General features: G+C 35.0%; 1 protein-coding gene across 5 annotated transcripts in view; it reads left to right on the top strand.

The window, feature by feature from the left end:
* The window catches only part of ATRNL1 (attractin like 1), an 839,881-nt gene that overhangs the window by 398,605 nt on the left and 416,632 nt on the right, over nt 1-24,644 (top strand). For all 5 annotated transcript variants that reach the window (XM_078077077.1, XM_078077076.1, XM_078077079.1 and 2 more), the window contains exon 25: nt 10,812-10,873. In XM_078077077.1, the coding sequence (XP_077933203.1) occupies nt 10,812-10,873 (62 nt within the window). The remainder of the gene's footprint in view (nt 1-10,811; nt 10,874-24,644) is intronic.

Raw genomic sequence — 24,644 nt, 5'->3', positions numbered from 1 at the left:
ATCAGTTCCTAAAGTGAGATTTTATTTTGGTAACACTTATTCTTTATGACTTTTAATGCCATGCAATTGAATCTTGATAATAAAAAAAGGGAAAAAATTACTACTATAACTGCAATGCTAATAACTTGAAAAACAAAAAGGGTGCATTGAGCTTAAGTACTTTGTATTCTTCTACAATAATACATCACCACTTAAATTAAATTAAATTAGATTGAATCTAAATTACCTGTTTCTAGTAAATGGGATTTCGTAATTTACTATTAAGTCAATCTGCAAACTGATGTCATAATTTAGATTTGATTTTTTTTTTATGAGAATGATGCTAGGAATCATTCGTCAATTTGCAATTCTAATTTCCATAGTAGACTAGGTACATCCCCTCACTAATAATGGTTAACTTACACAGAACAAAACAGAAAAGAACAGAATCCTAATGCTGATGTCTGTAAATTTTTATCACAAGTGTATTAGCAGTTTTGAACACAGAAGATGAGTCATTTGAGCACAAAATAAGGTTGGAAAGCTACTGGATATGTAGATATTAAAGTAAAAGAGGAAGTTTTATCTTATGTGTGTAGTTTGAAAAGTGTTATCGTACAAATGTGCTGATCTAGATTCCCTTGTGTAATTTTTTTCTCAGATTATCCCAAAGGATTTATTGTTTTTTTCTCCTCTTTGTGTTATTGTTGTTTTATTTGTTATTGGTGTTTTCCAAATTTTTATAAGCTTGAGAAATTTATCATATATATTTTCAAATATGTTTTCCTTTCTATTTTTTAATTTTTTTTTAAAGATTTTATTTATTTATTTGACAGAGAGAGACATAGCGAGAGCAGGAACACAAGCAGGGGGAGTGGGAGAGGGAGAAGCAGGCTTCCCACAGAGCTCAATTTTACGACCCTGAGATAGTGACCTGAGCTGAAATCAAGAGTTGACTACTCAACTGACTGAGCCACCCCGGTACCCCTACACACAATTAAATTTATTCATTTTAAGTGTACAGTTTTATGAATTCTGGCAGTCATACACAATCACATAATCTCCACTACAATCAAGATTAAAAGTTTCATCAACCAAAAAGTTTCTTTGCATACCATTGCTATTAATCATCTCTCACTGACCCCAGGCCCTAGTTGAAAACTGATCTTCTTTCTATCATTATAGATTTGCCTTTCTGTAATTTTTATATAATGGAATTATATAGTATGTATTTGCTTTAAAATATATATTTGAGATTACTCAAGTTGATGTCTCTGTAAACATTTGATTCTTTTTTATTATTGAGTATATTCCATGGAATGGATATATAATAATTTGTTTATTCATTCACTAGTTGATGAATTATGTGGCTCTGTCCAGTTCGGGGCAATTTTTAATTAAACCACTCTAAATGTTCACATACAGGTTTTTTTGTGGGTATACGTTCTCATGGTATCTATGTGTAGGACAACTAGGTCATATAGTAATTGATGTTTACTTTTGTAAGAAACTGCCACATTATTTACTGAAATGATTGTACAATTTTGCATTTCCATTAGTAAAGTATTAGCATTCTAGTTGCACTCATCTTCAATGGTACTTGATATTGTCAATTTTGTTGTTTTGATTTTGGCTATTCTAAGTTATGTGAATGGTAATTTGTTGTTTTTAATTTGATTTTTTCCCTAAAGACTAATGGTGTTAACCATCTTTTCGTGTGTTTAGTTTGCATTCATATATTTTCTTTGGAGAAGTGTCTGTTCTAATCTTTGCCCAGGCTTTTATTGTTTTGAGAGTTCTTTATATATTCTGGATACAAGTCCTTTTAAGATGTGTGTTGCAGTATTTTCTCCCAGATTGTTTCTTGTTTTTTCGTTCTGTTAACACGCTTTCAAAGAACAGATGTTTTTAATTTTAATCAAGTCCAATTTATCAGCTTCTCTTTTTTAATGAACCATGTTTTTAATGTTGTATTTAAGAAATCCTGGCCTAAACCAGGAAACAAAGATTTTTTTCTCCTGAGATTTTATAATTTTTAAAATAATTTTATGTTTTACATTAAGGCCTATAAATCAGTTTGAATTTTTTTATATGTTTCAATGTATGAGCTGATAGTTACTCTTTGCATTTGGTTGTATAATAGTTTCATCACCATTTATTAAACAAGAGCATCCTTTCTTCATTGAATTGACTTCGAACCTTTGTCAAAAATCAGTTGGTTCTGTTTGTTTACATTGGTTTCTAGACTCTCTGTTATGCTCCATTCAGATATGTGTCTATCTTTTCATCAGTTCACATTGCCTTGGTTACAATAGCTTTTTTGTAAGTCTTGAATCAGATAGTGTGACTCAGTTTTGTTCTCTTTTCAAAAATCGTTTGGCTATTCTGTTTTCTTTGCCTTTCCACATAAATACTAGAATCTCCTTTTTTAATTTCTACAAGAAATCCTTCTGGGATTTTGATTACAATTACATTGAATTTATAGGTCAGTCTGTGGAAAATTGTCATCATAATTCTATTAAGCCTTGTAATTCATGACTACAGTATATCTATTTATCTAGGTCTAATTTGATTTCTGTTGTTAGTATTTTGTAGTATTCAGCATGTGTTTTGCACATATTTTATCAAACAATTAATTTCATAGTTTTTTGATACTATTATAAATTGTATTTTTTTCACTTCTATTTTCAGTCATTTATTGTTAGTATATAGAAATACAATCGAATTTTGTAACTTTGTATTCTGCAACGTTACTAAATTCATTTATTATTTATATTAGATTTGGGGATTAAAAATCATGCTGTCTGAAAATACAGTTTTATTTCTTCCTTTCCAATTCTTTCTAAATTTTTTTCTTGTTTTATTGCACTGGTGTAAGAGCTTCAGTGTGGTATTGAGAAGTTTTGAAAGCAGACATTCTTGCCTTGTTGCCAGTCTTAAAGGGAAAGCATTCCATTCTCCACCATTAATTATTATGTTAGCTAAAGGTTTTTCAAGAAGTTCTTTAGAGAAGTTTTCTTGTATATTATTTTACATAGTTTTTTTTTAATCAATAATTGATGTTGAATTCTTTCAGATACTTTTTCTGCGTCTGTTAGAATGATTTTCTGGTAATTTCACTTTTAGTCTTTAGGTTTGGTAAATTACATTGATTAATTTTGAATGTTGAACCAATTTTGCATTTCTGGGATAAAACACAGTTGGTATTGATTTATTATCCCTTTTATATATTGCTGTGTTCAATTTGCTAATATTTATTGAGATTTTATTCTGCTTTTATATTAATGAAAGATATTTGTGCCTAGATATTTTTTTTCTTATAATGCCTTTGTCTGGTTTTCTTATCAGGCTAGTGCTGATCTCACAAAATAAGTGTTAATAAAGGTGTTATTTCCTTTTCTGTGTTCTAAAAGAGAATGTGTAGAGGTGATACTACTTTTACTTAAATATTTAGAATTCTCCAATGAAGTCATATGCCTAGAGTTATTTTGTTGTTTTGGTTGTTGTTTCAAGGTTTTAAATGAGAAATCTAATGTGCTTGATAGTTATTTAGGTTACCTATTTTTTCTTAAGAGAGCTATATTATGTTGTGTATTGCAGTGAAGTTTTCCCTTTAATCAAGGATGTTGAATTTGTGGGCATTAGTTTATTTGAAAAATTATCTTATTATCCTTTTCATTTCTGTAGGTCTATAGTAATGTCCCCTCTTTCATTCCTGATATTGGTTATTTGTGACTTCTCTCTTTTTTACTTGATCTGACTAGAGACTTACTAACTTCGTTGATCTTTTAAAAGAATCAGCTTCTAGAAATGTATATTTCTAGATATATAAATATATATATTTTTTTCATATATAATATGTAATAGTCCTCTATCTGATGAAAGCCATCTTAAAAACATGTACAAATATCAATATGAATTCATGGTTAGCTTAATATAGATACAAATGATGATATGCATAGAAATATTTATAGATATGTGTTTATGCACAGATTAGTAAACATACATATATTTCCTTGTTCTGTAAGCCCAGAAGGCCTAGAAACAATGACAACATAGTATGAACAAGCAAACCCACTGCCTAGGGTTTGGTTTCTAATACCATTCTCCAGTAAAGAAACTACTTGGAGGAAATGGTTGATTCAAGGACTAGGGTAGCAAATTCCCAAACTGATCCTAGAGTATTTTATAGTGCCAGAAAGTAAGGAAGTGTTAAAACAAAAAACAAAACACAATTATGGGAATATTTCAAAAGGACACAAGAACCAAATGAAAGAACTCCCAATGGCTACACCTGGAACAGTTTCAGTAACAAAGTAAGGTAATATTGGACCATTCTGCAAAGTATAAAATAGGTATACATGATACTGTACTGATATAAATAAATAATTAAATAAATGGACAAATTTCACATGTTTCCAAGTAGTTTATGTAGATAACATGTGCCAAAGAAGATAGCCTATAATTTCCCACCTCTTAAATTTGTATGAGAAGAGCTTCCGAAGAATACAATATGGGAAAGTAGTAAAAAGAGTAATTTTACAGAGAGAAACCAAAACCTTGACAAACACTGTTTCAGCCAGGTCAACAAGGTTAACATCAACAGAAATAAGTCACATTGATAGTCTATACCTTTGGTATGAAGTGATAAAAATTGCACTTAATCTCTGTGGTCTTCCTTTCAAAACCCCATAACTTCAGCCTAATTATAAGAAAAACACTTTACAAATGCTGCTTGATGTGCATTTTACCAAATACCTTACTATTACTCCTCAAAACCGTGAAAATAATATAAAAGAAAGAAAGTTTGAGCAATTGTCATAGCCAAGAGGACCTACAGAGACATAATGGCTAAATGTTATTTGGTATCCTGGATGGAATCCTGGAATACAAAAAGGACATCTGAATACATTATGAACTTTGGTTAATCATGATGTATCTGTATTGGTCAGGAGAGTGTAGAATTGTGAAAAGGGGAATTACAGAAACGTTTTCAGTTTTAAAAAGAACATTTTGGGGGCGCCTGGGTGGCTCAGTTGGTTAAGCAACTGCCTTCGGCTCAGGTCATGATCCTGGAGTCCCGGGATCAAGTCCCGCATCGGGCTCCCTGCTCAGCGGGGAGTCTGCTTCTCCCTCTGACCCTCGTCCCTCTCGTGCTCTCTGTCTCTCATTCTCTCTCTCTCAAATAAATAAAATCTTTAAAAAAAAAAAAAATAAAAAAATAAAAAGAACATTTTGGGGACTCCTGGGTGGCTCAGTCAGTTAAGCATCTGCCTTCAGCTTAAGTCATGATCCCAGTGTCCTGGGATCGAGTCCTGCATCGGGCTCCTTGCTCAATGGGGAGCCTGCTTCTCCCTCTGCCTGCCACTCCCCCTGCTTGTGCTTGTTCTCTCTCGCTCTCTCTCTCTCTCTGACAAATAAATAAAAAAATCTTAAGAAAAAAAAAAAGAACATTTTGTCACCTAGGTGAGCAATGACCAGAGGGTTCTGAGAAGAAGACAGGGAAACCAGTTAAGTTTTTGCAGTAAACCCGGAGGAGAGTTATGAGGAAAGTTAAGCAATTATTTGCTCTAAAAAGAATTAAACCCATTAAATTTTTTAAACAATATTCAAGAATTTATAATCAGAAATTTGTGAAATATTTATGCAGAATTGGCTGGTATATTCATTCCACATGTTTTTTATCCAGAAATAGGTTTTATTCTTTTAAAAAATCATTCATTTTCCATCTAGCTCTATATTTTAAAATATTTATTTATCAGGAATGATACATGTTACTACATTATTAAGCACCATGTTAATTATCTATAGGAAGTTTATGCTTATCTGGAATAGATTATCATGGTTGATTTTATCCAGTCATAACTAACTTAAGCCCCAGTTTGCTTTTATTTATTTAAAAAATTGGATAAATAAATCCTCAAGATCTTGAATTGCTTGCCTGAAACATTTCTTGTCTCTGACATATCAATAACTGACTAATGTCCATTATGTAAGTATGCTTTTATGTCATCATTTTGAAAGACTATGATCTAAACAGTGGTTTGAAGAACTTCTCCTTTACTTTCAGTTTGTTAGATGAACTTGATAATTTCAGCACATCCCTTTATATTTTCATTTTGTTTATCTCATATTATATCAGAGTTTATTTATGGCAGGCTGACATTTTGCACAAACACACCAATTTGTCCTTCAAATTAACATTTTTTTCTCTCTTACAAATTCTGACATTTTGTGGTAAATAGCAAGCTATTAATCTACTTCCCTATCCAAAGGCATTTAATGCAGCTTTCTTCATCAAATCATAAACTCAAAATGTTGATCATTTGATTATTAATTATTATTAACAAAAAATATAGATCTTAAATTCAGGTTTTAGATTTTAGATACGTTTTCAAGATGAATTTGCATGTAAGATCAAATGGTCAAAATATATTATCATCATCACTGTTGCCATGGTTTCAGCTAACTTAATCTTTTAGCATGTCACTTAATTGTTTGGAGGTTTTTTAAAAACATGCAGAAAATTAGGATATTATGAAATTTTACCATTTTACCATAATTGGCCTCTTGATTTTGATTAATTTTCTTTGAATAATTACTGGATAACTTGAATAACATCATTATAGAAAAGGGAATTTCAGTGGTGCGTTTATGCTGGCTAAAGTTTAAAACTAACTTTAAATGCACCTTGAGTAAACTTCTCATATTTTTCATGGGAAAGACCACAGAACTAAAATGGAATATATTGATTATCTGTAAAGGGCCATGTTCTAGCAATGACATCAGCCAATAGAAATCTTTCCAATTAGACCATTATGGATTTTAGGGTTAGAAATGTTCTATATCCTCAGGAGATATACTCTCAGGGACACTACAAAGTTATGGTGTTGTTATTGTTATTGATTTGACTCACTGTTTTCTACATAAAATTGGCTAAATGATCATTTTTTTTAAAGCAGTCTTATTTGTTTTTTCAGTGGCTTAAAAAATAATATTTCAGGTAATGCCACCTATTTTAGATGAGAAGATTGCAAACGATGCAATTCACCCACTGAAAGAAATTTCTAGAAGCCAATAAGGTTAAAAAGGTTCATTGTTGAAATTAAGAAGCTGAGGTAAAAATACATATTAAGAAATCATTTCTGATATCCTGACTTCAAAATATTGTAGCTAAAATTGTAAATGGTAGATCTTATAAAATTTTTCTTTGACTAAAAATAAACAAAAACATTTTTTATACAAGGAACACACTTTCTATAACTTCTGAACTCCATAATAAATATAAATTTTATAAGGAAAAATAATATATTATGATCTGTAATTAGCAGATAATTATGGTCTATATGATTACTGATTTATGAAAGAAATTCAAATAAATAAAAAATTTAAAAATGTTTTTCAGAATAACATCTATACCTACTTCCTCTCATGGCTCTTAAGGATATATAAAGTCCTAAGAATACTCTCATGCTAAATTTTACTATTCACTATATTTATTTATTCAGCAAACTTTTATTAAATGCTTACTATGTACCAAATGCTGTTCTCGGTATTGGAACAGTGCTCTGAACAATTTGAACAAGGCTACTGTTCTCATGAAGCTTACATTTTAGTGGACAAAGACATTTTAACTAATGATCAAGCAATAAAATAAGGTAGTTTCAGATTGAAGTATAAAAAAAATAGGTTCACATAAGAGTATAGAATAAGGGAGACGGCACCTTACTTTAGAGAGTGTTTTAGAGAAGTGTGTAATTGGAGGTGAGATCTGGATAACAAGGAGTCAGCCAGCCATGTGAAGACCAATGCTCAGCATCACTGAAAATAGTTCTCCCTCTGTGTATTCTTATTCCTTTCCCTGTGGGCTTTCCAGCTTCATTGGTAAGGACCTGGAGCTGCTGGATTCTATTCTAAATAGAGAAAAACTGAGGACAGCCAGATACTTTAACCCTAATGCTATGCTTCATATTTTTCTGCTACCCCTACCTTTCCTCCTGTCTCTTCTCAGCACTTCTGCATACTTTTAGACACCAAGGAGTGATTTCTTGTCTTACATATGTTAATATAGAAAATATAATACTTTTTAAAATTATAGTTGACACACAATGTTACCAAAAAATAGGATAATGTTTTTTTCCCCATTAGCAATTACCAAGTTCTAACACACTGTATAATTTATTATTATGACTTTTTGTCTGCCATCACCACCACCATTAGGAATTTTGATGTTACTTTTCCCTAATACATCTAAGAACTTGATACGGTATTCAAAATGTAGTAGATATGAAGTGAAATATTTGATGGATGAATAAGTCGGCACTTTATATAAGGGAATTTGCTTGAATTAGTGTCTCCTGGGCCTTGTTCACCAATGATACCGAATCATCCTTGGATCTGCCTTCCATTTCTAGAATCAGTCCAATCTGATTATTAAGCCTGTGGCTGAGAATGAACTGTCTGACATAGCATTTTCCAGGGCTGTCTCCTGTGGACTTCTTCCAGATGACTATCCACTCAGATGGATAAACATTTTGAAAGATTTTCACAACACTTTGTAGTGCTGACTTTCCTTTTGAACAAACAAAATGGAATGCTTTTCAACTTGAGGCTCAAGCATCCAGATGATATGCTGAGTACGGAGATTGCTTATGCCAAGTCTGCATTTAATCTTGAGCACATTTATACTAACGGATAGTTACTTTAGGGCGTTACTTCTATTTTTAAGGCAGTTTGTATTTCAGATATAGTTTCTGACGGAGACCTCCCCCATCAATTTTTATCCCATCGTTATGCTCCTCATTGTGAAAGGTAGTAGAGTATTCTCTGTAACAAAATTTGGTCAAGGTCTGCAAACAGTACTTCATGTTCAAGCATCACATTGCAACTTAATTTGTGAAGAACTGCAGCTATCATTGTGACAAATTAGAAAATGTGTTAATTTAGAAAGTCTAGGTGTCTCATCACCCCGTGGTAGTGGACTCCTAGACTATCCTCTACATACAAGCTACAGTCAAAATATCATTCATATCTCTAATGAAAACTTTTTTTTCTTTTATAGTAATAGGTATAGTTAGATAATATTCTTGAAGTTTTAAAATGTTTTAATGCTTTCATTCATGGTTATAACTTGCAGACCTTTCTTTTAACTACTACTTTATTTATTCAGATATTCTTTGGGAAAAAGTAGAAAATTGTAGATATTTTCATGTGTCAGTGTTTTGCTTACTTGTCTCAAAACATGATTTTTGTTCCAAGGTACTTAGTTATATGGACCCAGAAAGGGCAAGATCTGTTTCTAACATACTCTCATGGATAGTCACTTGGGGAGAAAATTCATTTGTGTTTTTTCCATTTAAAAAGATATTTTTCCTTAAATCTTTTAAGACATTTTCACCTATAACCAATCTCCTACAGCAATTATCTTTCCTCAGTGTCTGTATAAGTGCTTTGTAGTTCTTCAAATGGTTAGAAGCTTTTTGGAAATTAATGTCACTATATTTAAGCTATCATGTATATGCCAAAAATTTAACCATCTTCTCACCTGACTATAATTCTTTATTTTATGTAAAAAATACTGATATTTCTTATCTAGAATGTCATTTAAATTCCTTAGTGTTATTTCTTTGCACTGAAAGCTGAATTATTGTAAGGCTCATCTCTTTTGTTTTCCTTTACTCATGGATTTTATCTTCCTCTACATTTTGTCCAGTGTCTAAAATTTTTTCTGTCATATACTTTGTATAGTTTTCTAGCTGTTTAAGGGAGGAGATATCTCTCATCCCTGTTAGTCTACTTGTACTGGAATTGGAAATTCAATTCCATGTTTTTGGATCATTTTTATAAAAGATTATTAAAGGAAAAAGAGATTTCAATACCTTAATGGTTTAACTTCAGCTGTCTGGGAAAATTCACTTATGTTGACCATCTCCTCTATACATGATGTAAAAGTATAATAATATTCATTATATTATACTTATTATATGCCAGGTATTATGGCAGGAATTTTTATTAATTCAGTTGATCTTTCCTCTAGCATTATGAAGTGTAGGTACTTTTATTATTACTTTTCACATATGGGACAGCTGAGACACAGATAAGTTAAATAGTTTTCCAAAATATTTACACCTCTTAAATGAAAAGGTGATTTCAAAATCAGAAATTCTCTATTCAGATACTACGTTATTGACTAATTTACTACATAGCACTTCCTGAAGAACTGTGTTACAGTATAATCTCTCTGTTAGCAGAAATGTAGAACAGCTTTAGCTTATTGGCTAGTTTCATCTCTCAAAATTCATTTCTTATTAACATGAAATTGTAAAATGAGATGACTTATTTTTTGAGTAGAGTATAACATAAAAAATTGTATGCATGCATGCAGCTTCTTTAGACAAAGATATATGGGAAAAAACAAATCCTCTGTTTAATAGAGTAGAATTTTTTTTTTTTGGCTAACAAGCAATTATTAGTTGTATTAATAGAAAATGTGATCATTATTAAATGAAGAAACTCATTTACATGTTTTAGTTAGGCACATTTAATGTCATAGGATTGTACATGAAACTTCACATACATTCTTGAAGTAATTTTGTAATAGTCTTTTAAAACCATTTAATGTAATAGCCTATATAAAAGTCATCGTTGGTTGTTGACTTTATTGGGTGTTCTAGAGGATGTTTTGATTTCAGCACATATTATTTATAATATAGTGATCCAAATCTTTTGATGATATAAAAATATTGTATTTACAAATGCCATGAAGCATCACCACAAATATTGGAAAAGAACATATATTAAGTTTCAAACTTTCCTTTATTTTGATTTTTCAGATTGCATTCTCACAACACAATACAATCATGGATCTTGTGCAGTTTTTTGTCACCTTCTTCAGGTAATTTGCTTTTACTGACTTTGAATTTATTAAACCTATATTCTGATAATGTTCTATCAACCTGTTAGGTAATTTATGAGATCTCTAACCTTAAAATATCAATGGTGTGTCTTGAATTGTTTTATATGCTTAAATATATACCACAGAGCAGAGGAAACATACTTGAAATGTACTTGTCAAGATTATTTTGCTATTGTACTATTTAATTGCTAATGGAGTCAGTGGAAAGAAAATGATAACTTTGTGTTCCTGTTACATGAGTAATTAAGGCCTGCTTTAGTTAATGAAATTAGCAGTATATTAACTATATGGATTGGGTATATCTTCTAGAGTTAAATCAGTTCAATTATTTTTTAGGAAATTATCACATTTAGCACAATGTACTAAAAATCTGTAGGGAATGTATTTATTGTCCTCAGTGAGCTTCTAATCTGGAAATACTAAATATGACTTTGAATAGAACATCATTCCCTAGAACATTAGTTATCTGAGGTATTAACAGTAAGTTAATAAAAAAGTTTCCATAATTAAACAACTTAGGAAAATAAGGCTCTTTTAGTTTGCTTATAACTGATATTACTTCTACTACTGATGTTACAGGAAGGTTTTTTTTTTCCCCCTTAGAGTTTTAATGTGCTAATTTGTGATGTATCTTTCTAAAAGAGAGGGTAGAGTTTGTAGCATTTCTCAAAACATGAAAACTCTTTTCAGGGAACATCTATTATTATTTCCATGGGATGTAAATAAAGAAACACTGGATTGGGAGAAGAAGTGAGTCAGTGATAGGATATCTGTGTTATGGCGTCTTAGATCATCTGGGTAGGAAGGGATGTTATTTTTGTTAATGTGATTATTGTATGTACAGGTTGTCCTGGTCCACTGGGTGCCTTCATGCAAATTAGACAAATGTGTGTCCTCCTTTTGGCAGATATAGCCCTATATCATGGCACACAGCTTTACAGTATGAATTTTGACCTCCACTCACCAAGTTGGCTGGGTTACTTTATACTAAGTGAAGAAACCTGTACAGCCCAATCCCTGACATAGATGATATGCCAAGCACTTTCTTAAATGTTACCTTGTCCAGACACCCATACAATACTTGAATTCCTATTACCTTCCCCACAGAGGTCAGCACACATTTTCTGTAAAGGGCCATATAGGAAATATTTCAGGATTTGTGGGCTATACCATCTCTGTTGCATGGACACAAACCAGCTGCCATAACGCTAGAGCAGAAAGAGCCAATAAGGAAACAAATGGGTGTGGCTCTGTTCCAATAAACCTTTATTACAAAAACAGCTGGTGGGCTGAGTCCTGCCTGTGGACATAATTTGCCCAACCCCTCATCTAGCTTATGCCCGAATGCCTTTAATGACGAAATCGCGCCATCTCCTGAGATAGCATTCTCTATCTTCAGATAACTAATGGTTCTTTGTAATTGAGATGAAATCTGTCTCCGCATAACACCACTTCTCATTCATCCATATGGTCCAACCCAGAGCAAGTCTCATCTCTCATCTCTATTTATAGCCCTTCAGTTTTCTAAATTCTTTTTTCCAATTTACATATTCCCTGTCTCTTTATCCTCTTCTGTTGTTGAAACCTTGGTCATGTTGGTCACTTTGCTCTGAAAGCGGTCATGTTTGTCTATGTCCCTTTAGAAGTTGTGATTTCCAGAATTTAATGCTACAAACAATTTATCACTAACATGTGTGCATACTTTAAATTTGTTCCTTAAAAATGAAATGAGGAAACATCTTAAATATATTTAATGTTTTATGACTTTGTATTTCTGAGTATAAAGAGATTTTAGGGCTACATATTAGGTTCCAGTATGTTTTTGGAATGTGTTAGAAGTTACAATCTAACAAGAATTATTAAAGCATCAAAATAAAACTGTTTTTCTTGATGGCAGAAGGTGTGGATGGAAATACACTGAGAAGTTCAACTCTGTATAAAAATTCACAAAGTTGAATATATACGTAAATTATTAAATGTTTAGGGTTTTATTTTAAGCTTTTGAATTTGTATGCATATTAAAGTTCAGTAGCTTTTTTTATTAAGTAAAAGAAAGCTAGTGTTAATGTGTCCCATGTCTTAGAGATGATCCTATTTATTATGTTGTCATCATGGACAAAGTGAAATAAAATATTCTACCTGTTGTGTGAGATAAAATATATTTGATGTGTTTTTTTGTCATTTAAATTTCTTTCAGTAGTGAAATGTAAATTAGTTTAAAAATTATCTCATTGTTAGAAAAAACATGGTTAGAATATTTTAAAAGTTTTTTTTTGTTTTTTGTTTTTTGTTTTTTTTAATAAAGCCACTGCTAAATTTTAAAAGAGAGTTTTAGACAGGTCAGCATTTATGGATATCCTTCAATCAAGCCACTATTACTGCTATTGTTTTTCTAACTGAGACACTGATGTAGCAGAGGTGAATGTGTCATCTTTTCAGTTTAGCCATGATTCGATGGAGGCCGATTCACAAACTCTGGAAGTTTTTGCCTCTATATTGGGCATAGTTCTGGGGTAAACATGATTGGGCAAGTATAAGGAAGATCATTTATAGGCATAGCCTGGCTCTGATCTTAGCTTTCTATACTATCATAAGTAGCTCATAGTTAGTAGGTGAAAATCTCAGTCCTTTCATTTATAGAATTAAAGGATTTTGTTGTTGTGAGAGTCTGTAGTATAACATAGTAAATGATTAGAAAATTGGAAGGGAATTATTTTAAAAATAAATGTTTTTGTCTGGTATGTAAAATGGAAAAGTAAGTCTGTGTGAATCTGAAAAGTTAAGCCTGGTAAATTAAATGGAGATATAGTAGGGACCACTGCCCTTGCACCTTATAGAATTTTAATGGTGGTACGTATTTTCACTATCCCACTGGGATGGCAGTGCTTTTAATTTACCATCTTAACCCGATGGAGGGTAGTTTTAGAGGTTGTCACTTGGTCTTTCCCACTGTGAAAAATCTTACCCCACAGGGAAGGGACACAATGTAGAGGTTACTCTAACCACTTGTACATAAATTCTAATTATATACTTAAGAACTGGGGAAATTATCACTGCTTGGATCTATAGACACAGTTGGTCCACAGTGAGCCAGAATTTAGCAAAAATTTGTTACATGACTCCTGAAGACACCCCAAATCTAACAAGGAGCCATTATGACATTTTAGTCCTTGAGTATCTGTATCATCTCTCATCCAGTGTCTAATATTAATTGAAATATCTACTTATTCCTCTTGTACTGTATATATAACCATGTATATGCCTGTGTGTGTGTATATATATATATATATATATATATATATATATATATAGCCCCAAATATACACAAATATGGACAGGGATCATACAAAGGTCCCCTTGAAGATCATTTTACATACTTTTCAAGATGTTTCAAGATGTCCTTTCTTCTGTGGATCCAGCCACCTGTTCAGTCAATGGGGTTCTGGATCTGTAAATTAGCTCATCTGGGAACTGGACAGAGGGTCATGATTTTTCTATTGGGACAAAAATTCTCAGTGTGTTGTTTCCACATTCTTACTTAAAGTAAAACTAAATGTTAAATAGCACCATTGTTGGCTGCCCACCTATTTGACCCCTGAGGATGCCATGCATTATTAATCATCTCCACAGCTCTTTGTGGGCAAGTAACCTTGTCAGCTCCAACAATCTTATTGATCATTATGGTAATTGTGGGCCCTGGATTTTGTCAGTTAAGCCCTTACACCTGGCATCTTTTACTTAGGGGTCCCTTACTTAATGTCTTCCCCTATAACTGCCTCTCCTCTTGTCAGCTCTGGTTGGCAGAAAAATGCCACCACTGACTCTTAGTGAAGCTGATGCCCCTCTCATCAGCGTATTCCTTCTCTAGTGGCCTTGGTGAATGATGTGTCCCATGGGACATAATCTACTGGTATAGTTCTTTTGGCCTTACAAAGTATACCCATTCTAGCACATTCCCTTTGTCGGCTTTTTTTTTTTAAATTTTTTATTGTTATGTTAATCACTATACATTACATCATTAGTTTTTGATGTAGTGTTCCATGATTCACTGTTTGTGCATAACACCCAGTGCTCCATGCAGAACGTGCCCTCCTTAATAGCCATCACTAGGCTAACCCATCCTCCCACCCCCCTCCCCTCTAGAACCCTCAGTTTGTTTTTCAGAGTCCATCGTCTCTCATGGTTCATCTCCCCCTCCGATTCCCCCCTTCATTCTTCCCCTCCTGCTATCTTCTTCTTTTTTTTTTTTCCTTAACATATATTGCATTATTTGTTTCAGATCTGTGATTCAACAGTCTTGCACAATTCACAGTGCTCACCATAGCACATACCCTCCCCAGTGTCTATCACCCAGCCACCCCATCCCTCCCACCCCACCCCCCACTCCAACAACCCTCAGTTTGTTTCCTGAGATTAAGAATTCCTCATATCAGTGAGGTCATATGATACATGTCTTTCTCTGATTGACTTATTTCGCTCAGAGTAACATCTTCCAGTTCCATCCACGTCGTTGCAAATGGCAAGATCTCATTCCTTTTGATGGCTGCATAATATTCCATTGTATATATATACCACTTCTTCTTTATCCATTCATCTGTCGATGGACATCTGGGCTCTTTCCACACTTTGGCTATTGTGGACATTGCTGCTGTAAACATCGGGGTGCACGTACCCTTTCGGATCCCTACTTTTGTATCTTTGGGGTAAATACCCAGTAGTGTAATTGCTGGATCATAAGGTAGCTCTATTTTCAACTTTTTGAGGAACCTGCATACTGTTTTCATGAGTGGTTGCACCAGCTTGCATTCCCACCAACAGTGTAGGAGGGTTCCCCTTTCTCCGCATTCCTGCCAACATCTGTCGTTTCCTGACTAGTTAATTTTAGCCATTCTGACTGGTGTGAGGTGGCATCTCATTGAGGTTTTGATTTGGATTTCCCTGATGCCGAGTGATGTTGAGCACTTTTTCATGTGTCTCTTGGCCATTTGGATGTCTTCTTTGGAGAAATGTCTGTTCATGTCTTCTGCCCATTTCTGGATTGGATTATTTGCTCTTTGGGTGTTGAGTTTGATAAGTTCTTTATAGATTTTGGACCATTTGCAAATATCTTCTCCTATTCTGTCGGTTGTCTTTTGGTTTTCTTGACTGTTTCTTTTGCTGTGCAAAAGCTTTTTATCTTGATGAAGTCCCAAGAGTTCATTTTTGCCCTTGCTTCCCTTGCCTTTGGCGATGTTTCTAGGAAGAAGTTGCTGCAGCTGAGGTCGAAGAGGTTGCTGCCTGTGTTCTCCTTTAGGATTTTGATGGACTCCTGTGTCACATTTAGGTCTTTCAACCATGTTGAGTCTATTTTTGTGTGTGGTGTAAGGAAATGGTCCAGTTTCATTCTTCTGCATGTGGCTGTCCAATTTTCCCAACACCATTTGTTGAAGAGACTGTCTTTTTTCCACTGGACATTCTTTCCTGCTTTGTCAAAGATGAGTTGACCATAGAGTTGAGGGTCCATTTCTGGGCTCTCTATTGTGTTCCATTGATCTATGTGTCTGTTTTTGTGCCAGTACCATACTGTCTTGGTGATGACAGCTTTGTAATAGAGCTGGAAGTCCAGAATTGTGATGCCTCCAGCTTTGCTTTTCTTTTTCAACATTCCTCTGGCTATTCGGGGTCTTTTCTGGTTCCATACAAATTTAGGATTATTTGTTCTATTTCTTTGAAAAAAAGTGAATGGTATTTTGATGGGGATTGCATTGAATGTGTAGATTGCTCTAGGTAGCATTGACATCTTCACAATATTTGTTCTTCCAATCCATGAGCATGGAACATTTTTCCATTTCTTTGTGTCTTCCTCAATTTCTTTTATGAGTATTTTATAGTTTTCTGAGTACAGATCCTTTGCCTCTTTGGTTAGATTTATTCCTAGGTATCTTATGGTTTTGGGTGCAATTGTAAATGGGATCGACTCCTTAATTTCTCTTTCTTCTGTCTTGTTGTTGGTGTATAGGAATGCCACTGACTTCTGTGCATTGATTTTATATCATGCCACTTTACTGAATTCCTATATGAGTTCTAGCAGTTTTGGGGTGGAGTCTTTTGGGTTTTCCACATAAAGTATCATATCATCTGCAAAGAGTGAGAGTTTGACTTCTTCTTTGCGTATTTGGATGCCTTTGATTTCTTTTTGTTGTCTGACTGCTGTGGCTAGGACTTCTAATACTATGTTGAATAGCAGTGGTGATAGTGAACATCCCGGCCGCGTTCCTGACCTTAGGGGGAAAGCTCTCAGTTTTCCCCATTGAGAATGATATTTGCTGTAGATTTTTCATAGATGGCTTTTATAATATTGAGGTATGTGCCCTCTATCCCTATACTCTGAAGAGTTTTGATCAAGAAAGGATGCTGTACTTTGTCAAATGCTTTTTCTACATCTATTGAGAGGATCATATGATTCTTGTTCTTTCTTTTGTTAATGTATTGTATCACGTTGATTGATTTGCGGATGTTGAACCAACCTTGCAGCCCAGGGATAAATCCCACTTGGTCGTGGTGAATAATCCTTTTAATGTACTGTTGGATCCTATTGGCTAGTATTTTGGTGAGAATTTTTGCATCCATGTTCATCAGGGATATTGGTCTGTAATTCTCCTTTTTGATGGGGTCTTTGTCTGGTTTTGGCATCAAGGTAATGGTGGCCTCATAAAATGAGTTTGGAAGTTTTCCTTCCATTTCTATTTTTTGGAACAATTTCAGAATAGGTATTAATTCTTCTTGAAATGTTTGGTAGAATTCCCCTGGGAAGCCATCTGGCCCTGGACTTTTGTTTGTTGGGAGATTTTGAATGACTGCTTCAATTTCCTTAGTGGTTATAGGTCTGTTCACATTTTCTATTTCTTCCTGGTTCAGTTTTGGTAGTTAATACATCTCTAGGAATGCATCCATTTCTTCCAGGTTATCTAATTTGCTGGCATAGAGTTGCTCATAATATGTTCTTATAATTGTTTGTATTTCTTTGGTGTTGGTTGTGATCTCTACCCTTTCATTCATGATTTTGTTGATTTGGGTCATTTCTCTTTTCTTTTTGATGAGTCTGGCCAGGGGTTTATCAATCTTGTTAATTCTTTCAAAGAACCAGCTCCTAGTTTCATTGATCTGTTCTACTGTTCTTTTGGTTTCTATTTCATTGATTTCTGCTCTGATCAATATTATTTCTCTTCTCCTGCTGGGTTTAGGCTTTATTTGCTGTTCTTTCTCCAGCTCCTTTAGGCGTAGGGTTAGGTTGTGTTTTGAGACCTTTCTTGTTTCTTGAGAAAGGCTTGTATTGCTATATACTTTCCTCTTAGGACTGCCTTTGATGTATCCCAAAGATTTTGAACAGTTGTGTTTTCATTTTCATTGGTTTCCATGAATTTTTTTAATTCTTCTTTAATTTCCTGGTTGACCCATTCATTCTTCAGTAGGATGCTCTTTAGCCTCCATGTATTTGAGTTCTTTCCAACTTTCCTCTTGTGATTGAGTTCTAGTTTCAAAGCACTGTGGTCTGAAAATAGGCAGGGAATGATCCCAATCTTTTGGTACTGGTTGAGACCTGATTTATGACCTAGGATTTGATCGATTCTGGAGAATGTTTCATGGGCACTAGAGAAGAATGTGTATTCCGTTGCTTTGGGATGGAATTTCTGAATATGTCTGTGAAGTCCATTTGGTCTAGTGTGTCATTTAAAGTCTTTATTTCCTTGTTGATCTTTTGCTTAGATGATCTGTCCATTTCAGTGAGGGGGGTGTTAAAGTCCCCCACTATTATTGTATTGTTGTCAATGTGTTTCTTTGCTTTTGTTATTAATTGCCTTATATAATTGGCTGCTCCCATATTAGGGGCATAGATATTTACAGTTGTTAGATCTTCTTGTTGGATAGACCCTTTAAGTAGGATATAGTGTCCTTCCTCATCTCTTATTGTAGTCTTTGGTTTAAAATCTGATTTGTCTTGTGTAAGGATTGCCACCCCAGCTTTCTTTTGGTGTCCATTAGCATGGTAAATGGTTTTCCACCCCCTCACTTTCAATCTGGGGGTGTCTTTGGGTCTAAAATGAGTCTCTTGCAGACAGCATATCGATGGGTCTTGTTTTTTAATCCAATCTGATAGCCTGTGTCTTTTGATTGGGGCATTTAGCCCATTTACATTCAGGGTAACTATTGAAAGATAGGAATTTAGTGCCATTGTATTGCCTGTAAGGTGACTGTTACTGTATATTGTCTGTGTTCCTTTCTGGTCTATGTTGCTTTTAGGCTCTCTCTTTGCTTAGAGGACCCCTTTCAAGATTTCTTGTAGGGCTGGTTTCGTGTTTGCAAATTCCTTTAGTTTTTGTTTGTCCTGGAAGCTCTTTATCTCTCCTTCTATTTTCAATGACAGCCTAGCTGGATATAGTATTGTTGGCTGCATATTTTTCTCATTTAGTGCTCTGAAGATATCATGCCAGTCCTTTCTGGCCTGCCAGGTCTCTGTGGATAGGTCTGTTGCCAATCTAATGTTTCTACCTTGTAGGTTACATATCTCTTCTCCTGAGCTGCTTTCAGGATTTTCTCTTTGTCTCTGAGACTCGTAAGTTTTACTATTAGATGTCGGGGTGTTGACCTATTTTTACTGATTTTGAGAGGGGTTCTCTGTGCCTCCTGGATTTTGATGCCTGTTTCCTTCCCCAAATTAGGGAAGTTCTCTGCTATAATTTGCTCCAATATACCTTCTGCCCCCCTCTCTCTTTCTTCTTCTTCTGGGATCCCAATTATTCTAATGTTGTTTCGTCTTATGGCATCGCTTATCTCTCGAATTCTGCCCTTGTGATCCAGTAGTTGTTTATCTCTCTTTTTCTCAGCTTCTTTATTCTCCATCATTTGGTCTTCTATCTCACTGATTCTCTCTTCTGCCTCATTTATCCTAGCAGTTAGAGCCCCCATTTTTGATTGCACCTCATTAATAGCCTTTTTGATTTCAACTTGGTTAGATTTTAGTTCTTTTATTTCTCCAGAAAGGGTTTCTCTAATAACTTCCATGCTTTTTTCAAGCTCAGCTAGTATCTTTAAAGTGATGATTCTGAACTCTAGATCCGACATCGTACTAATGTCCGTATTGAGTAGGTCCCTGGCAGTCGGTACTACCTCTTGTTCTTTTTGTTGAGGCGATTTTTTCTGTCTTGTCATTTTGTCCGGAGGAGAATAGATGAATGAGAGAGCAAAATGCTAACAGGGTAACAACGTCCCCAGAAAATATACTCTAAACAAATCAGAAAAGACCTGAAACCGGGGGAAAAGAAAGGGAAAGAAAGAAAAAAGAAAAAGAAAAAAAAAAAGAAAAAGAAAAAGATAAAAACAAACAAAAACAGAACAAAACAAAAAAAAAACCAGAATATGATCAAATATGATCAGGCTCGTGCATAGATTAGTGCCACACACTAGATTTTGGGTGTATTTTGGTCTGTTAGAAGAAAGTGCCTCCCAAAATTTTAAAGAAAGAAAAACTCATATATGTACAAAAATAAGGGTTGATATGATGAAGGAATGGAATATGACTGTAAAGATGAAAATTATAAAAAATTTTATAAAAGGAATTGATAAGAAGTTGTTTGAAAAAAGAAAGAAAAGGATTAAAAAAAAAAGGGAGAGAATATGATCAGGCAGGAGAGTAGAACAAAACCATACACTAGAGATTTAGGGTATATTTTGATCTGTTAGAGGAAACTATCTCAAAATTTTAAAGAGAGGACAACTTATATATATATGCCAAAATAAGGGTAACTACTATGAAGGGATAGAAAAAGACTCTAAAAATGAAAAATAAAAATGTTCTTTAAAAAAGGGATTGATAAGATGTTGGTTGAAAAAGGGAAAAAGAAAAATTTAAAAAAAAAAAAAGGACAGTTAAAAAAAAAAATTAACTTTGAAAGACTAAAGAATCATGGTAAAAAGCCATGGATTCTATGTGCAGTATTCCCCTAGCGCTGGAGTTCTGCCGTTCTCATTGAAGGGTAAACTTGGTCTTGGCTGGCTGTTCTCGCTGATCTTCTGGGGGAGGGGACTGTTGCCATGGTTCCCAAATATCTTTGCCGGAGGCAGAATTGCCCCACCCTTGCCCGGTCCGGGCTAAGTAATCTGCTCGGGTTTGCTCTCGGGAGCTTTTGTTCCCTGCAAGCTTTCTGTACAGCTTTGGAGGCCGAGAGTGAAAATGGTGGCCTCCCAATCTTGGCTCCAGAGGAGCCGAGAACTCGGGGCCCCACTCCTCAGTGAGCCCCCATAGAAAAGCAGTCAGTCACTCCCGTCTCCCTGGTCTCCGGCCACACTCCATGCTCACCCAGCCTGTGACCGAGCGTTTCTATCTCTGGCACCCGACCCCGTGTGGAGTCTCCAAACCCAGCAGATCCCTGCAGTGTGCTCCCGCGCCGCTCCTCCCAGGGGAGGAAGAGGAATCTCCCTGGATCTGCCTCTTGTCGGGTCCCTGCTGGAGGAGCAGTGGCCTGACTGATCCGCAGATCACAGTTTATGGCAACCCCGAGTTGAGAGCCCGCGCCTCGGCTCCGTCTCTGCAGCCGGCTTCCCTGCTCCGATACCTGGGAGCTCTGCCGCACTCAGGCACCCACGGTCTTTCTGTGACCCCGAGGGTCCTGAGACCACACTGTCCCACGAGGGTTCCTCCCCCGGCTTAGCCACTGGAGCGACGTCCCTCAGCGGAGCCGACTTCTAAAAGTTCCGATTTTGTGCTCCGCTGCTCTATCACTTGCCAGAAGTGGCCGAAGGAGGCCCCGTCCCCCACCATCTATCCTCCCGAATATCGCCTCAGATTCACTTCTCTGCACGTCCTACCTTCCAGAAAGTGGTCGCTTTTCTGTTCAGAGAGTTGTTGCTATTCTTTTCTTCGATCTCTTGTTGAGTTTGTAGGTGTTCTGAATGGTTTGATCCCTATCCAGCTGAATTCCTGAGACCAGACGAAATCCAGGTCTCCTACTCCTCCGCTATCTTGTTCTGCGCCCCCCCCCCCGTTTGCTTCTTTATTCCTTTTCCTTCCGTCTGCTTGGGCAACTCAGGCATTTCTGTTACTCTTTCAATTGGCCATTGCTTTTTCCAGGCTTCTATAAATCACTTCAGCAGCAAGTTTTCCCCATCCCATCCTCAGGAGTCCTCAGTAGGGCATTATCTCTCCTGTGGTCCTGAGAATATGCACCAAAATTCATGAATTCTTGCTCATTCATTCTTATCTGCCATCCTTTTTGATCAGACACCACCAAAATCCAATTCCTGTCGTACTCCCCTGGTTCCTGACAGTACATTCTAGCTTATTCTTACAGCTCTTTCAAGTATATAATATCTTCCCTTTCTTATGAGTCCAAGATTATGCTGTCATTAAACTGTAGTTATGGAGTGGCTGGTGGCTCAGTTGGTTAAGCATCCAACTTTATTTCCACTCAGGTCATGATCTTAGGGCCGTGAGATCGGGCCCCACTTGGCTCGCTGTGCTCAGTGTGGAGTCTGCTTGTCCCTCTCCCTCTGCTCCCCCCGCACTTGTGCACGTTCTCTGTCTCTCTCTCTGTCAAATAAATAAATACATAAAATATTAAAAAAGATTCAGGGTCTTTCACTGAACCTGAGATTTCAGTGCACTCCTCAAGCCAAATCACTCATCAGAGGAGTTCTGCATCTGCCAAGATCAGGCCTACTTTGCCATCCCTGCCATGCTCAGTCATTGACTAGAAACAACCCTTGGGAAGTGTGGCATTCACATGAACACAGCAATGGATTTCAGAGTGCAGTAGTTGGTGCCCTTGATTAATTGTGCTCTCTGTAGTCAGTGATCAGTGAGGCAAATTTTAATGGTTGGCATAATCGATTTGTCTGTTGCTTGAAGTTTTGGTAGAACTGCCCTATAAAACCACATGAGGGCAACCCTCTCAGATGCCCTTCCTCCTTGGGAGCTTTGTACTATCACTTAGCTATCGCTCAATAAACCTTGCTCTGCTGCCCACCAAATAAATAAATAAATAAATAAATAAAACCATATGAATTTGGTAAGGCTTTTTAATTTGTTTTTGCATGATTTGATTTTTTTGTGGGTAGATTTTCCAATTTCTCATGAAATTTCATTAATATTTACATCTCAGATTTTCTATTTTTTCTTGACAAAGGTGACAATTTTCTTTAGGAAATTGTCCATCTTATCTTATTTTTAAAACTTATTGTCATATATTTTCCAATATTAATATTCTAGAATTTTCTCTTATATTAAAATTATGTCTCCTTTTTCATCATGAATTTTGCCTCTTTTCCTATTTCATTTTTTTCTTGATAAGCTATGTAAGAGCTTTGACAGTATTGGGAGTCCTTTTAAAAACCAGGTTTCATGGCTTCATTCCATTGTTTTATTGTTTTCTAATTCATTATTTTCAGGTTTTACTTTACTTTTTTTGATTTGCTCTATTATTTTCCAAATTTTTGATTAAAAAATGTAATCAGCCTTATTAATTTCTAGTTATATGGCTCTAATATATGCATTTAGGGCTACGAATTAAAAAAAAAATTCTTCTTCAGCTGAATTCCATAGAGTTTAATATTTAGCACTTTATCATCCTGGAAGTCAAAATATTTTCTAATTCCTCTTATGATTTCCCCATGAATTATTTAGAAGTCTATTTTTGAATTTCTAAATGTGTAGGATTTCTTCAATGTGTCTTTTTTATTGGCTTTTTTTAGTCAGTAAAAGATCTTTATGATATTTTGGCATTATTGAATTTTTTTCTGTTGTCAAATATATGATCAACATTTATAAATGTTCCACCTACTTGATAAGAATAGAGTTTCTTAGATCATTGGATTCAGGATTTTATAGATGGCCTGTTAGATAAAACCTGTTAGTTTTTTCTGTATCTTCTTCTTCAGTGTTCATGTTCCATCTACATATTATTGAGTGAGACTTATTACCATGTCACTCTGTTACTTATGCATTTGTCAACTTTGTCTTTATATTTTTTCATTTAATATTATGGCTTTAAGTGCAAATAAGTTAGAATTATTAAATTTTTCTTATGAATTACTGTGTTTTTCCTTGAACTTTTTTATTATGATAAAACACATAAAACTTGCCATCTTAACCATTTTTAAGTGAACAGTTCAGTGATATTAAGTACATTCATATTATTATATAACCATCACCACTATCCGTCTCCAGAACTTTTTATCTTGCAAAACTGAAACTCTGTGCCATTAAATAATAATTTCCCATCTCCTTTCCCTCAACCCTTGAAAATTACCATTTAGCCTTCTGTCTCTGTAATTTTGAGTACTCTAGTATGTTATATAAATGGTGTCATATAGTATTTTTCCTTTTGTGACTGGCTTATTTCTCTTAGCATAATGTTCTCAAGATTCATCCCTATTGTAACATATATCAGAATTTCCCTCCTTTCCAAAGCTGAATAATATTCCATTGTATGTAAATACCACATTTCCTTTATCCATTTATCTGTTGATAGACACTGGAGTTATTTTTATTTATTTATTTATTTATTTATTTATTTATTTATTTTGATGTAGTATTCCATGATTCATTGTTTGCGTATAGCACCCAGTACTCCATTCAATACGTGCCCTCTTTAATACCCATCACCAGGCTAACCCATCCCCCCACCTCCCTCCCCTCTAGAACCCTCAATTTGTTTCTCAGAGTCCACAGTCTCTCATGGTTCGTCTCCCTCTCCAATTTCCCCCCCTTCATTTT

Source organism: Halichoerus grypus, chromosome 7 (genome assembly GCF_964656455.1).
Source record: "Halichoerus grypus chromosome 7, mHalGry1.hap1.1, whole genome shotgun sequence".
NCBI classification, from domain to species: Eukaryota; Metazoa; Chordata; class Mammalia; order Carnivora; family Phocidae; genus Halichoerus; species Halichoerus grypus.
This window is presented reverse-complemented; position numbering and strand designations above follow the sequence as displayed.